The sequence below is a fragment of the Hemicordylus capensis genome, chromosome 9 (assembly GCF_027244095.1).
Source record: "Hemicordylus capensis ecotype Gifberg chromosome 9, rHemCap1.1.pri, whole genome shotgun sequence".
NCBI classification, from domain to species: Eukaryota; Metazoa; Chordata; class Lepidosauria; order Squamata; family Cordylidae; genus Hemicordylus; species Hemicordylus capensis.
Window position 1 is genome coordinate 16,929,557 of NC_069665.1, and position 15,484 is coordinate 16,945,040.

The 15,484-nt window shown below is 44.4% G+C and overlaps 1 protein-coding gene across 1 annotated transcript in view; it reads right to left on the reverse strand.

Annotated features, from left to right (window-relative positions):
- Positions 1-10,368, reverse strand: part of PSKH1 (protein serine kinase H1) — a 42,371-nt gene extending 32,003 nt beyond the window's left edge. The window contains exons 1-2 of the mRNA XM_053271489.1: positions 10,292-10,368; positions 4,095-5,137 (exon numbers count right to left, since the gene is read on the reverse strand). Of these exons, the coding sequence (XP_053127464.1) occupies positions 4,095-5,039 (945 nt within the window). The 5' untranslated portion in view covers positions 5,040-5,137; positions 10,292-10,368. The remainder of the gene's footprint in view (positions 1-4,094; positions 5,138-10,291) is intronic.
- Positions 10,369-15,484: the final 5,116 nt, after the last annotated feature.

A 15,484-nucleotide genomic window follows, 5' to 3' on the forward strand; every position in this document is an offset into this window, starting at 1 on the left:
CAACATCCCCAAGATAGGGCTGAGAGAGAGATTCCTGCCTGCAACCTTGGAGAAGCTGCTGCCAGTCTGAGTAGACAATATTGAACTAGATGGACCAATGGTCTGACTTGGTATATGGCAGCTGCCTATGTTCCTATGCTATTTATAAAACAGAAATATTTTAAATCAAGGAGCAAAGCAGGAGTCCATCAGCACCAGGATTAGCAATGTCCTCTCAACAAAATTGAGAATTCAGCTGCATGCTACACTTCCCTGACATGATACTGACCAATTGCTAACCCTAGGTGTCCCACAGGCTTGAACGCTCCTCCCCTCCCTGCCACTTTTCAGTTTCAGAAGTAACTGTGGCCATTTATGACACAATCTCCTGCCATGCTGGACCTCAAGGCAGTGTACACGGGCTTCCCAGGTGGTCTCCTGTCCAGGCACTGTACAAACCTAGGCCTTCAGCAAGTTTGCTGCCTCACATGCTACTAGGACATATTAGTATTATGTATGCACAGCACTTTCACTAACCATGATTAGTCCAATTCACAGCATGCAGATCTGATTCTAACAATGGTTGTAAATTGTAATGCAGCACAAACAGTGGTGAAGACATACAGCAAGCTAAGGCTGCCTCCAAAACAAAAACAGAAAAGGACAATGCCTACAATAGGGGAAGATAAATGAAGGAGGATCTGTGAGGCCCTATGGTTAGGTGTTCAGATGGTCTTATGCCTATTACAAATCACAGAGGCACTGAGAGGACAGGATCAGGCTCCATATCCTAAAATCCATTCCTTATAGGGCTACTGCATTTTGGGCTCTATACAAATATGTTAAATAAATAAATGGAAAATAATACACAGAAAGTGTTGAGTACCAAAGGACAGGGAGTTTTGTGGGTCCGCCCCACTTCCTAGCATATCAACCCCCAGTTTAATGGCACAAGCCTACCACTGTGTTATAGCAACTGAAGTGCACCATAGAATCCAGCTGTAAGTTTAGGATTCCGCAAGGGACCCAATTCTTCAGTTTGTGTTGCAAATACACTGTGTAAATTCCCATGCCCCCTGTCTAGTTGGAACTACCACTTTTAAAGCAAATGCCAGGGAGAAGGCATTGTGTTAAGTTTGGCAGATATGGATACCGGAGATCCAGGTTGAAACACTTACTTACTGTAAGACCATTCCATACATTAGTATACATTTCTCTTTCTAGTATGCAGGCACCTAACTGCTGGATGTAATCAATACTTGTTTGCAAACATGCATCTTACAGAGATGCAGTCTTCTCAGAAAGAAGCAATTGTAATGAGCAGGAAATACACAGTCGATTAACCTATGTAGTCCAGGAAAGGACAGCATTTTGGGGAAACAGTTAACTTGGGTTCTGAGCACAAGCCTTAACTTTGCAAGAAATAAAGGCAACATGAACAACTTGGAAGGCAGTCTTGAACCTAAACAAGGAGGCACAGCATGCTAAACAAACAGATGTTTTGCCAAGACACTAGATATCTGTGAAGAGGGGAGGGGAGTATAGCTGGCAGAGCACATGTTTGGTATGCAGAAGGTCTCGTTTAATCCCGTGCGCAAGACCATCTTCAGGGTCCTGCACACAATTCTGTTAACTCTCTGCTCTCATATCCTGCCACATTCTTGCCTGTGACCCTCACTCAACCAGCTTCAGCACCTTCAATTGGCCAGAGATGTCCTAGGCCCTCAAGCAACTCTTTCCTTGCTGTTTCTTACATCTAGAACCACCTCCCAGAACTTCTCTGAAGTCAGCCCCTTATTTCCTTTAAACCCCTCCTCTAAATTCATCTTTCCTGTTAAGCTTTTGGAACAATCCGGTAGTCACCAGGTGAATTCCTAAACCTAAGCAAGCAATTGCACATTTCCCCCCAGTCTTTCCCCACATCCACTTCCCGAAGAACAAAAGAGCCTTGCTGGATTGGAAGGCCTATCCAGCTCAGCATGGACCCGCTGCGTGGACCCGCTGTTCCGCAAACTGGTTCAGCCCAACCGCGAACCTATCCGGCAGTTCGAGGGCTAGTGAGGAAGCCTTGGGAAGCCACACAAACGGGAGATGAAGGAATGCCCCCTCTTCAGCCATTGCTCCTCTGCAGCTTTTCGGTATTTGGAGGCATCCTGTCTCTGAGCACCCCTTTCCTTCCACTGTGGTCTTCCCTCTATATCTTTCAGATTGTGAACCTTCAGAGCAGAGCCCTGTCTTTTCTCTCTATGAAAAAGCACCGTGCACACGGACAACACTACGTAAACCACCACCAGTGTTCCCTCTAAGGCATGTGCATGCTCACACATTATGAGGTCTACTCAATTTTAGATCCTGCTAAGGTTGAATCAGGAAGGCCCCACCCTGAATGCACATGTGCACACTGCCTTGATACTGCCGCCCAGAACAAATCTAATTCCACACACAGATTAAAAAAATTAGAGAGAACACTGACCACCACCTCATCCAGACAGAGCTGGGAAGACCCCTGCCTGAAACCCTGGAGAGCCACTGCAGGACAATGTAGACAATACTGAGTCAAATGGACCAAGGCCGCTTTCTGTGTTCTATGTCAGTGATTTGGGAACAACTCCCACAATAGCCAAAGATGATGGGAGTTGTGATATATAACAACATATGGGACACAAGTTGGGACTCCTTCCTCTGTGTTCCTCTTTAGATTTACGATCTGCAGTTGCCAGAATGTTATGCCTTACTGGGAACATGTCACCTATAAAAGCGACATTAAATTACCACACCCACTAACACACAGAAACCCAAAGATCACTTATTTGAATATGTAATCTAAATAGGAACACAAGAAGCTGCCATATACCGAGTCAGACCATTGGTCTATCTAGCTCAGTATTGTCTTCACAGACTGGCAGTGACTTCTCCAAGGATTCAGGCAGGAATCTCTCTCCCCTAAGGGGAATATCTTACAGTACTCACACTTCTAGTCTCTCATTCATATGTAACCAGGGTGAACCCTGCTTAGCTAAGGGGACAAGTCATGCTTGCTACCACAAGACCAGCTCTCCTTTCCTTAAATGCATTATACACCTCATATAGAGTCACAGACCAACTAAAATAATTACCAACCACAAATTATTTGAAAGACTTCTCAAGTTTCACACAACCACAAACTTTCTCAAGAGAAGTAACTTGTATTTCCCCATCACACTGTATCCTGATATAGCAATAAGAATATTACTATCCAAACAACATAAAAAGACACTTTATCCATTACTGAAATGCTATCACACCCTCGTGTATCTAAAATGCCAGAAATATTAAGTGCTCTCTTTCAGGCAATTATCTTACTGTCACTTCTCAACCTCCTGCTTCAAGAGTTGGTCTCTTAGTCATATGTAATATTTCTGGCTCAATTCCTATCGGGATCTACTTTTCAAAGCTGCACTCAAGCTAACTTAGACATTATCTATTTCTGAACACAATGTCCTAAAAGAAATGGAGACTAGCCCCATCACCACATTTTAGTTTCTTTCTTTCTTTAATCACATAGCAAAGAATAGAAGGGACCAGAACCAGAAAATGGCAGACTGGAATCATACATGTTACAATTCCCTGAATCTGGACTCTGATATGAACCTTTCTGACAGCAGCAGTGGTGGCCAGAAGAGAGAAACCAGTCTCGCCGTTATTCCTTGGCCCTGAGCAGAGTGCTAGAGTGGGTCTGCTTTTCAGAGAGCAACTTATCAAGGCACGTTGGTATGGAAGGCGCCCCAATATCTATTCCAAGGTTTCCAGGCTTCCCTCCGCCCAGCTTTAGCAACAGAAGTAGGAGCAATTTCCACTGCTTAGAACATCTCTAAATCATTTCTTGGTTCCTGGGCTTCTACCAAAACAACAGATTTAATTTAAAAGAGAGAGGGGGCCCCCTCCCCTACAAATAAAGGATTCAATTTCTAAAACAAAAAAGTGTACTATATTCCTCTAGTGTCTAGTAGCAGCTTTTTAGCAGGTTTCAAAATCCGCAAGCAAGGAGGGTTTCTGATTGGGACCAGTTATTTCAGAGAATAACACAGTGGCCATGTTCAACCATTGCTTCCTGACTTGACCTTCAACACACTCACCTCCCCTGAGTAACTGTACTTTCCTTTCAGAATTTGCCGATACAAGCGGGTACGGTTGTCATCCTCAAAAGGCATTGTCCCACTTAGAAGGATGTAAGAGATCACACCCAACGCCCACATGTCTACAGAGTTAGTGTAGGGCTTCCTGACCAAGATCTCTGGGGCAATGTACTCTGGCGTTCCGCAGGTGGTCTTCATTAGGCAATCATCTCCCTTCTTCCGAGCACTTGCCAGCCCAAAGTCTGTAATCATTATTTTAGAATCCATGCCTGGGTGGTAATACAGCAGGTTCTCTGGCTTTAAGTCCCTGTGTGTTATGCCCAACGTATGTAAGTATTTAACCCCATCCAAAACCATCTGCAGCACACGGGTAGCATCTCTTTCCGTGAAGGAGCCTTTGGCAATTATTCGGTCAAACAATTCCCCTCCAGTGGCCAATTCCATCACCATGTAGACTCGCTCCTGTGTCTCAAAGACTTCAATGAGCTGGATTATGTTGGTGTGACGTACGCGACGCAAAACACAGAGCTCTGACTCACACACTTCCCTCCCTTCCCGGTACTTGGTCTCGATCATCTTGATGGCGTATGGTTGCTTGGTAGCCTTGTGCTCGACTCGCACTACACGGCTGAAGCTGCCTCGGCCAATCAGGGCTTTGATGTCATACTTGGCTGTCACTCTGGGATCAAACTTGGCACGATACTTGGCCACTCTGTTCTTGCGGGGCTCTGGCTGCTCCACGCGTGCAGGAGAGCAGCCACTGGAATACTGGTTCGTGTGACGGGGAGGAGATGGGAAGCCAGACTTGATAGCATCTCCACCATCTTTGATGAAGTGCTTATATATGTCATTTTTATAACCAGTGTATGGCTCAACCTTTTTAACAAGATCCAAATGAACATCCTTGGGGGGCTCGGGAAGCACTTTGCTAGTCCCACAGCCCATCACTGAATGGTGCTAATCATCCATCAAGGCGTTCTCTGAGAGCAACACCACACCAACCATGTCTGGAACAACTCCAACCTTCGCAACATCTCAAGAAGCTGAGGGGGAGAAGAACGAATATTTAGGTTATTGCACTTGTTCAAATAAACATCCCCTCCCATTCATCATTCCTCACACAAAACCATGGCTAAGGAAATTTAACTACAATTTGGTATGGTGTCTAAATTGCAATTGACTGGCAAACCAGCATCTGGAACCAAGGTTCGATGCAGACCATGGTCTGTGCTAACTATAGTTTATTACAATGTTTGAACTGACAAACCTTAATTATGGCCTTTGCCCCACCTCCAGTCTACAACACCACACTGATGGGACCGGTTGTGAAGCTAAATACTGATATAACAGAAAACAAAAGACAATCAGTTCTAAACTATGGTTACCTCTTGTACGTTTGGAACTTCAAACCATGGTTTGGGTTCTAAACTATAGCTTACAAATCATTATTTGGTGCAGTTTTTGAATTAAGCCATCCTGCTTATATAATCATTTGGCAGTGATGTCTATTAACATTAGTAGACTTAGCTTCCCAGCAAATATGTTTGGGAAAGATGATGCAAGTATATTTTAAACCTACACCTCCCCATGGATTGAAGGAAAGAAATGTCATAAAGAAAGAAATGCCATGGTAGCAGCAGTTTTTACAGTGAGGTAAGACCCCCACATTGGTAATTCTATGCTAAATAAAAGTGAGTTAGAAGTAAAAATCCAACAGTTCTGAGCATTGCAAGATAACTTTTGTTAAGTATACAGTACAATCAGAATCAGACAACCAACTTCTTCTGCCCCCTCAGAGAGAAGCAGGTAGCTACAATGCACTTTTTGCAATCTCTATAAAAACTGTGATAAATTAAAGTCTTCTGCAAAGAGAGTGTAAACAAATCAGAGGGCCAGGAATTTTGCACAAGAATTCCAAATTCTATGACTGGAAGCCACTGAGACTTCAATCTTATCTTAAAACCAAATTCCACAATAGTCAAGTGGATTTACATCCAAATAAATACAGTTAACCACCTAATGGCGTGGTGGGGAAATGACTTGACAAGCCAGAGCCAAAGACAACCACAGGGCTCTGTGGTCGCCAGGAGTCGAATCCGACTCGATGGCACACTTTACCTTTAAACACAGTTAACATCAGGTTGCTTGGTTGCCTAGTAAGCATATCTTGGTCCACAGTTTACTTTGGCATTTTATTTTCTTTCTTTTTCCTGCAACTATATTTGCACGGAAAGACAGATGTCTTTCCATGCAAAAGACATCTTGCATGGAATGCAAAATATCTTTTGGAAAATGGAAGGAGCTTAGGCAATGATATGACCACTGCCACCCACACTATTGCCCCACATTACTGCCCCCCACACTATGCATGTACAAAATTCCATTACAGGTCTTAGCATTATCTGACAGGCCAATACTTAATAGCCAAACAATAGTGTAAAGTTTACTTGGGTTTTAAAATATTTTAAATTATTAGCAGTTAAGCCTCAAGTTTTTCAAAATTCTTAGGCACTGACATATTTCTAGATCACCATGGAACTGGGCACTTGGGCTTCTTTCACTTTTCTAATAAAATGTTTAAACATACTCCATTTTAGGAACTCCTCACATTCTTCCTGTTGGAAAAGGAAAGCACTCCCGTAACCCAAGTTACTCGAGAAGCCTACATAAACTTACAATGTCTGAAGATTAGAACAAAATAGCTGGATAAGACTTTGAAAAGCTGCCTACACACTGGGGCAATCTGCCAGACAGTTTAAGTTTCTATATTTTGGCCAGTGTGAAAGGGAAGGATGCCTACCAATGGGGAATACTGGAAAGCTGTTGGACTGTATGCCAAAACATCTCTTATCAGGTATTTAATTTTTTCACAGATCTATCTGAAACCTGAGCAATTTAGAAGAATCCCATTTATCGAGAACATCAGAACAAGGAGCATTTTAAAGGCACATAATAAAGAAATTCAGGCTTGGAAACAAACAAAAAGCTTAAGATGGGCAGTGTTCAAAGGTTAACATTTAACACTAAAAATCTCCTTTAATCCAAACCTCCTTCCAGAAGATTTGGATGATCTTCAGGCTCAAGAACTAGAATGAGAAAACAACTTCAGAGGTGAGGGCTGCCTCACACGACCCTGGTTTCATTGATGATTTATGACATATCTGTGACCATTTAAAGCACCTCAAGTGAATCCTGTGTTATTCAGACTGAGCATCCATGAGTTTAAAAAATATTTTAATACAGGGTTTGTTACAAGCCTATCTCCAACATATGATGAACAATTAAGGAGCACAATTTCCTAAACTTTAAAACCAAAAGCTCATGAACCAACACTATTATGCTTAGGCAGTTGAAAACATATACATACTTCCCTTTCTTTACTAAGGAAAGCTGATGAGAAAATTTAGCACCTCAAGCTGGAAAGCCTTCATCTGCTCCCACATCAAGCTTGTTTTCCTATGTGGAATGTCTCTCTCTTTTAATCTACTGCATTATGTAAAAAGATGCATGTACCAACAGTCACTAACTACCATGAGTACTATCTGTTGCACTAGGCTAAGGTTACAATACAGTAACAATGCCAGATAACCTTATTTATCAACTTGTGTGTGCATACGGGGCCCATCCATCTAAGAGTGTGGGCCTCATCCATCCAATCTTTTGTGTGTGTCAATCACAGCGCAGCTTGAGAGGTAAGTCTGCCCCCGAAGAATGGAGAAATGGCTATTTGCAAGACTGTATTATATCACTACAGTAGCCAGGATCACTTGTGCCAGTGTTAAGTCATGCACTGGTCATAACGTACTTATTGACTGACTGACTGTTAAATTTATATACCACCTTTCAGTAAAGCAATCCCAAGGCGGTTTACAGCAAAATTTAAAAAACAAGATTTTTTAAAAGATACAATTAAAATTTTATATAACACAAATCTGATTAAAAATTTAAAACACAAGCATAAAAGCAATACAAAGTACAAAGAGCAGCAGCAGAGACAATCATATAAAAGCCTGGGTAAAAAGCCACCATTTAACATGCTTTCTAAGAGCTGTGATGGAGACTGAGGAGCGAATAGCCACCGGGAGAGCATTCCAGAGTCTGGGGGCCGCAACAGAGAAGGCCCTGTCCCGCGTGCACGACAACCGAGCCTCCCTCATTGTCGGCACCTGGAGCAGAGCCCCCTCAGATGACCTCGTCAAGCAGGCAGCAACCCTTGGGAGCAGGCGGTCCCTCAGGTATCCCAGGCCCAAACTGTTATTTATATTTTATTTTTTACATTTTATATCCCGCTCTTCCTCCAAGGAGCCCAGAGCAGTGTACTACATACTTAGGTTTCTCCTCACAACAACCCTGTGAAGTAGGTTAGGCTGAGAGAGTGTGACTGGTTTCATGGCTAAATGAGGATTTGAACTCGGGTCTCTCCGGTCCTAGTCCAGCACTCTAGCCACTACACCATGCTGGCTCTCTGGTTAAGGGCTTTAAAGATCAAAACCAGCACTTTGAATTGGACCCAGAAACAAACTGGTAGCCAGTGCAGCTCTTTCAAAATGGGTGTGATGTGCTCCCAACGGGCAGCTCAAGATAAATCCATAGCTGTCGCATTTTGCACTAGCTGCAGTTTCTGGATATTCTTCAAGAGCAGCCTCACGTAGAGCGTGTTACAGTAATCCAGCTGTGACATGACTAAGGTATGTGTAACTGTGGCCAGATCTGCCTTCTCGAGAAAGGGACGCAGCTGGCGCACCAGCCGAAGCCATGCAAAAGCACCCCTGACCACCGACTCCACCTGAGCTTCCAAAAGCAGAGCCGGGTCCAGTAATACCCCCAAGCTGCGTACTTGCTCCTTCAAGGGGAGTGCAACCCCATCCAGAACCGGTAAACTCTCCTCATCCCGATTGGCTCTCCTACTGACCAACATTACCTCTGTCTTGTCTGAATTCAATTTCAGTTTATTAGCCCACATCCAACCCATCACGGCCTCCAGCCCCTGATTCAGGACATCCACCACCTCCCTAGGATCAGGTGACAAGGAGAGATAGAGCTGAGTGTCATCCGCATATTGCTGACAACTCAGTCCAAGTCTCCGGATGACCTCTCCCAGTGGTTTCATGTAGATGTTAAACAGCATGGGGGACAAGCCCGAACCCTGTGGGACGCCGCAGGCCAATGGCCACGGAGCCAAGCAGTAGTCCCCCAAGCACTACCTTCTGGACCCTCCCCACAAGAAAGGACCGGAGCCACTCCAACACAGCACCTCCAATTCCCAAACTTGAGAGGCGGCCCAGAAGGATACCATGGTCGATGGTATCAAACACTGCCGAGAGGTCCAGCAGAAACAACAGGGATGCACTCCCCGTCTAGTTCCCAGCGTAGGTCATCCACTAGAGTAACCAAGGCAGTCTCAGTCCCATATCTGGGGCGGAAGCCAGATTGAAAAGGGTCCAGATCATCAGTATGATCCAAGACCCTCTGCCGCTGGGACGCCACCACACGCTCTATCACCTTGCCCAAAAGTCGATCGTCGTCCGTGTTGGAGGGATCAAGGGGGCACTTGTCAGCACCCTTCATTTTCCAAAGCAGTTTTAACTGTCTTCCCGCTTTGCTCCCTTCAGTCTCAAGGCCAGGGCACCACCACACTGGGTAGAGCTTCGACACCTCTAATGCAGCGGAATATAACATGCATATACCACTTTCCCACAAAAAGAGTTCTCCGCGTAGTTTGCAGCGGGCGGGGGGGATGAAGAAGTCAATGGTCCCTGCACCTACAGGGCTCACAGCCTAAGTTGTGAACTGCCCTGAGACCCTGGGTTAGGGCGGTATAGAAATGTGTTAAATAAATAAATAATAAATAAATAAGAAGAAGCACAAGGCAGACAGCAGCAACAGACAGTGAGAGGAGGAGGAGGAAGAAGAAGGCGATGCTGGGGTTGCACAGAGACAGGGGGCTCTCGTCTCCGCCCGATGCTACAGCCAAGCGAGCCACCATGTTTGAGGCGAAATACCTCTTTGCTCTCCAGTGACCCCTCAGCCGCTGCTTGAGGAGGGCAGAACGAGTCAGGGGGGCTCGTCACAACCGCCCCCCCCCGCCCGCCGGGCCCTGTGCCGGGCCTAAGGGAAGGAGGCGGGGAGCAGCTAGGCCCCCAGCGGGTGGCTCCCGCCAGGGCTGCGGGGAGGCAGCGCACCCCGCACGGACTCACCTCAGCGCTTGGCGGGGTGGGCGCCGGGTCCAGCCCAAACCTAAGTGGGGGTTATGGCCTGGCGCTTGCGACATCGCGTCATCAGTGCGCGCTCAGAAACACACCACATGGTGCGCGGCCGTTTTCCCCGGCGATGATTGGCGGAGGCGGGCCTTGGGCGGGCCTAGGGTGGTATATTAATACCGGGGCGGGGGCGAGATTGAGACGGCCGTGGTTGCCATGGAAATCCTGTGCGGCCGGGAGAAGTCTTCCTTCGAGTCTGGTGGGGGAAGGATGGGTGGGCACCCTGGTACCCCTTACGGATGTCTGCAAATAAATTTACATGTTATGCTTCGTCTTATGACTTACTTACTTATTTAACTCGTGATGTGTTTGTGTGTTTTAATTCCTCCTTTCCTAATATAAAAATGGCTAATATTTATATCTTTATCTAACATATGTTAGCCATTTTATTCTTTATTTATATCTATGTAAACCGCTTTGGGAACTTTTGTTGAAAAGCGGTATATAAACTTTTGTTGTATTGGTTGTATATGTGTGTGTGTCTATCCCTGTTGAGACTTTGCATTAGTGTGTGTGGCTGTGTGTGTGTAGTATCAATGCTCCTGGAGAGAGAGATATTAGGCAGCATATAAATATTAAAATACATGTCTGTACGCATGTGCGTTTTTTGTTTGTAAATAATTTTTAAATGCATACGTTTCATTTTTAAAATGAACTTGGGTACAGGCACCCTCAAATGCAGAGTACAACTAGGAAGTCTACAACTGTATGAGCACTGGACGTGTGCCAAGAACTTGACATGCATGTAGATCTGTGTGTAGTTGGAATGTCGGAAGCAGCCTTATTTTTTCTGAGTCAGATCGTTGGTCCATTCAGGTCAGTATTCTTGACACTGACTGGCAGCAGCTTTCCAGGGTTTCAGAAAAGGATACTTCTAGGTACTGAAACTGTGGCCTTCTGCTGACATAGCAGATGTTGTTCCACTGAGTTCTGATCCTTCCCCATACTTCACTGTCCAGTAAACACAGACTGTATGTGTGTTGAACATAATATATGAACAGGGCCATTCTAATTCTAAATACTTCTAATATTTCAGAGCCAGAAGAATACGATTTCCACCGGAGGGAGGGAGGGGTTTCTGAGCTTCTGTGTCTTTAAAAGCTGCATGACAGGCAGAAACATGATATGGAAACTTACAATTTTTCTGAAGTTATTGATTAATTAAATTGCATTTTTAACATAACACCATCTGTCTGCATGGTGTTTGGCAGAGTAACAAGAAGACAGATCCTGTCTCCAAGGGCCTGACAAAATCTAGTGTTTTTAAGACTTTAAAGCCACTTTGGGCCACATTGTGAGGGGAAAGCAGAATAAAAATGTTTTAAAATAAAATAAACATTGATGACTCAGATGAAATCACTGGATTTGTAAATTTTGGACTTTTGGCCCAGTGAACCTCACTTCACCCTTACCTACACTAAACCATATTTGCCATTTTGTTATACAGTTTGGAGATATCCTTTTGGATCTCTCCTTTGCAATCCTCTTTGGTTTGCACCCTGAATGTTATCTGCAAACTTGGTTGTCTCACTGGTTCTTCCTTCAGATCATTTATGAACAAATTAAGAAGCTCCACTTCTTACTTCCCTGTGAAGATTATCCATTCTCTCCTACTCTTTAACCAATTACCAATCCATAAAATAACCCATCCTAATATCCCATGACTGCTAAGTTTATTAAAGAGCTTTTGGTATGGAAAGCTTTGGTCAAAAGCTTTTTGAAAGGTGAAAATGTGATAGTGACACTTTGGTGGTGCTGCTTGGACACCATCTCAAATTACAGCTCCTTGAAATTTGTTCCCAGAGTTTCTGTCTTCTCACTCCTTGCTCTAGATTAGTACCATTTAATGGGGCTACTTTGGTATAAGAGGATTGTAGCCTTCTGGCTGGATTAATAGATTTCCTTTCAGTTTAATAAAGCTAACATTGGAACAACGTGATATAATGTATTTCAACCAGAGATGTGGTTGGCTGAGACCCTTTTTGCACAATCATGCAATGTATAAATTCACAAATTGTTCTTAATCATCTTTAAAATATTTATTTGTTGTTTTAAATTTTGTTTGTTGTTTTAGTATCCCTAGAGACACCAATTGGGATGGTATATAAATGTATTTAAACAAACAAAGTGTGTCCTATCTGCCTTGATCCTGGGCAATAGCAAGGTTTGGGTGAAACGGGATTGTTGTTGGATGGTTTGTTTTTTAAGGGAGGGGAGACATGACGGTCTTGTCAAGGGATAGTTGTTCATACGCAGGTTCATGCACACACATACATCCTTCAAATTTCACAACACAACATCTCTTGATGTTGAACCTGAGCCAGACATCTGCAGCTTTGAAAATTGTGTAGAGAGAAGAATCAGTGGATGATGCAGCTTGTTGTGCAGTAGTAAGAAAAGCCACAACCACAAATACCCTTTGACTCAAACTTGGTGTCTCATCAGTTCCTCTCTTATTTCTTGGGATGCTTCTCTTACTAATGTGGCTTGCTTCTTTGTGGGAAAGAGAAACCTTGTGTCGCTCGTGCGGAATCACTGGGAAATAATGCAGCAAACAAGCTCCAACAAGCTCCATTTATTCTCCTGAGAATAAATAAAACCCAGTTAATTATCCCATTGATTCCAAGCCACCACCTAAAGTCAGCACAGAAATGCTTCAGTGTGCAGCCAAGAGCTTTTACTGTGTACATTTATGAAGTGATTAGTTCCAAATCCCTTGTGTCAAACAAAAACAGTTCGAGTATTTTTTAGGTTTTTCGATCCCAGCTGGGACCTATTGGAGTGGGAGTGGGAAGAGAGTATAGGATAGTCTCAAATCCATTATTGCAGATTAGCTTTTCCTTTTGACACAGCACCTCCATTTTTCTCCAATGTTTGAATCCCCAAAACATTTCTAGTGTTTTGTATACAAATGCATTAAGCGAAGTTTTACTCAGTAACATCTCTCACAGACTATTAACTCCAGGGAATCACAAGCTAGGGGAGTGAACGCTGCCCAGTCCAAGTCAGAGCATGGAATACCAGATAATACAGCAGTGTTACAAATAATGGGTCAATTCCTTATTCAGAGCAGGAGCTGGTGTCCTGCATTGGCTGAGTTTGAGCTGTGTGCTGGGAGATCCCCAGTTCAGATATTGCCTCCGCCATAAACTCTCAGAAGGCCTTAAGTGTGCCGTCAAGTCGATGTCGACTCCTGGTGACCACAGAGCCCTGTGGTTGTCTTTGGTACAATACAGGAGAGGTTTACCATTGCCGTCTCCCGTGCAATATAAGATGATGCCTTTCAGCATCTTCCTATATCGCTACTGCTCAATCTAGGTGTTTCTCATAGTCTGGGAAACACACCAGCGGGGATTCAAACCGGCAACATCTGGCTTGCTAGTCATTTCCCTGCTGCACCATTAGGTGGCTTCAGAAGGCCCTAGGCAAGCCATTACAATCTTAACCTCCCTTCTGCAATACAGGGACAATCAAAGCCAACCCTACACCAAATGGTGTCCCAGGCAAGGGTGTCTTCATCGCCACCCTCCATTTGCTTGAATCCTGAACACTTTCTTTCTGAATGCATTTGTAGCCCCTTCCACGACTCTGATACACAATCTGCAGTCATTGTGTATAGGGGCAAAAGATGATCAATAGGCAGACACAGATCTGTAAATCCATCTACATACATTTATATAAGCAAATAAGAAACAAATTTTTTCCTCTCATCTTATAGTCATGTTTAAATGTTAAAATAACCGAAATGCCTGGTGCCTAATGAACTTTAATTAATTAATTACATGTTAAGGATAATTAAAATACTTGGTCCCCAGGCAATTGTTTGAGGTGCCTGTTTCTAAATCCAGACCCGGGCAGCCCTTCCTTGAGGCAGGATGAGGCCATTGCCTCCGGCATGGATGTGAAAAGGGGCACATGGATGGCAAATGCTGATCCCCACCATCCTAGGAGCACCAACAAGCAGTTGGCGGTAGGGAAATTGCCATATTTCCTTTGCCTCCGGCAGCAAAAATGCCTTGGGCTGTCCCTGCCTGGGGACAATGACACAGACCTCTCTGATAGGGCCAGGGGAGAGAAATTGGATAGACAAAGATTTCCACCCCTTCTCCATAAGATTCGAATTCAAGGTCACCCGATGAAATCAGTTGGCAGCAGATACAGGACAGGCAAAAAAAGAAGTGCTCATCTTTTAGTATCCCGCCTAATTAATTGATGGAATTTGTGTCACAAGATGGGCAGTAGCTTAAATGGTTTTAAAAGGCAATTAGACACATGAATGGGAGTGGGCAGGTTCATCATCTACGACAGCTAAACAGAACCTCCATGTTCAGAAGCAGCAACACTGAACACCAGTTAAAAGTGAGAGCAGGGAAACAGGGTGGAAGAGTATTTTTGCTTCCATGCCTGGTCTGTGGGCTTCCCAGAAGGTGCATCTGGTGTGCTGGATAGGGTTGTAGCTCAGGCGCTTTCCAGATTAGACCCTGCAACAGGGTCATGACGTATCTCTGAAGTGTGCTTATGCACTTTCTGTGTGGTGACACCGCAGTTCCTACACTGACGCAGGGTGTCGTTCGTTCATATTTCCAGTGCCTTGCTTTGAATTTAATCACTGCGATATAGTGCTATAACATATAAACGTTACTGGGGTTTGGGGGTTATTAGTTGTGCAAGACTGCTCCCCCAGCTGGGCACTTTGTAACTTATGTTTTGAGTGCGATTTGCCTGAATGGAAGCATTTTGCCACTGTTGAGCGGCTAACTGGAAAGTGCCTCAGTGGCAGAACGCCTGTTTTACATGCAGAAGGTTCATTCCCTGTCATCCCCAGGTGGGGCATTTCGGAACGCTGCCTGAAATGCTGGAAGAGCTACCAGTCATGGCAGACAATTCTGAGCTAGATTGACCAAAGGTCTGACTCAGTAGAAGACAGCCAGCTATGCACTGTGGGAAGCAGAATGCTAGCTTGGACAGGCCTTTTCCTCGATTCATCAGGGCCCTTCTATATTCCTAAGAACAACCAAAATGTTTAGCTCATTCACACAATCCTCATCTGGGTAGAACAAGCACCCAGCCGAGTAGGAGAGCCGGGCGGTTGTGAGAACACCAAATATCAAGGTAGGAGGCAGAGACAGT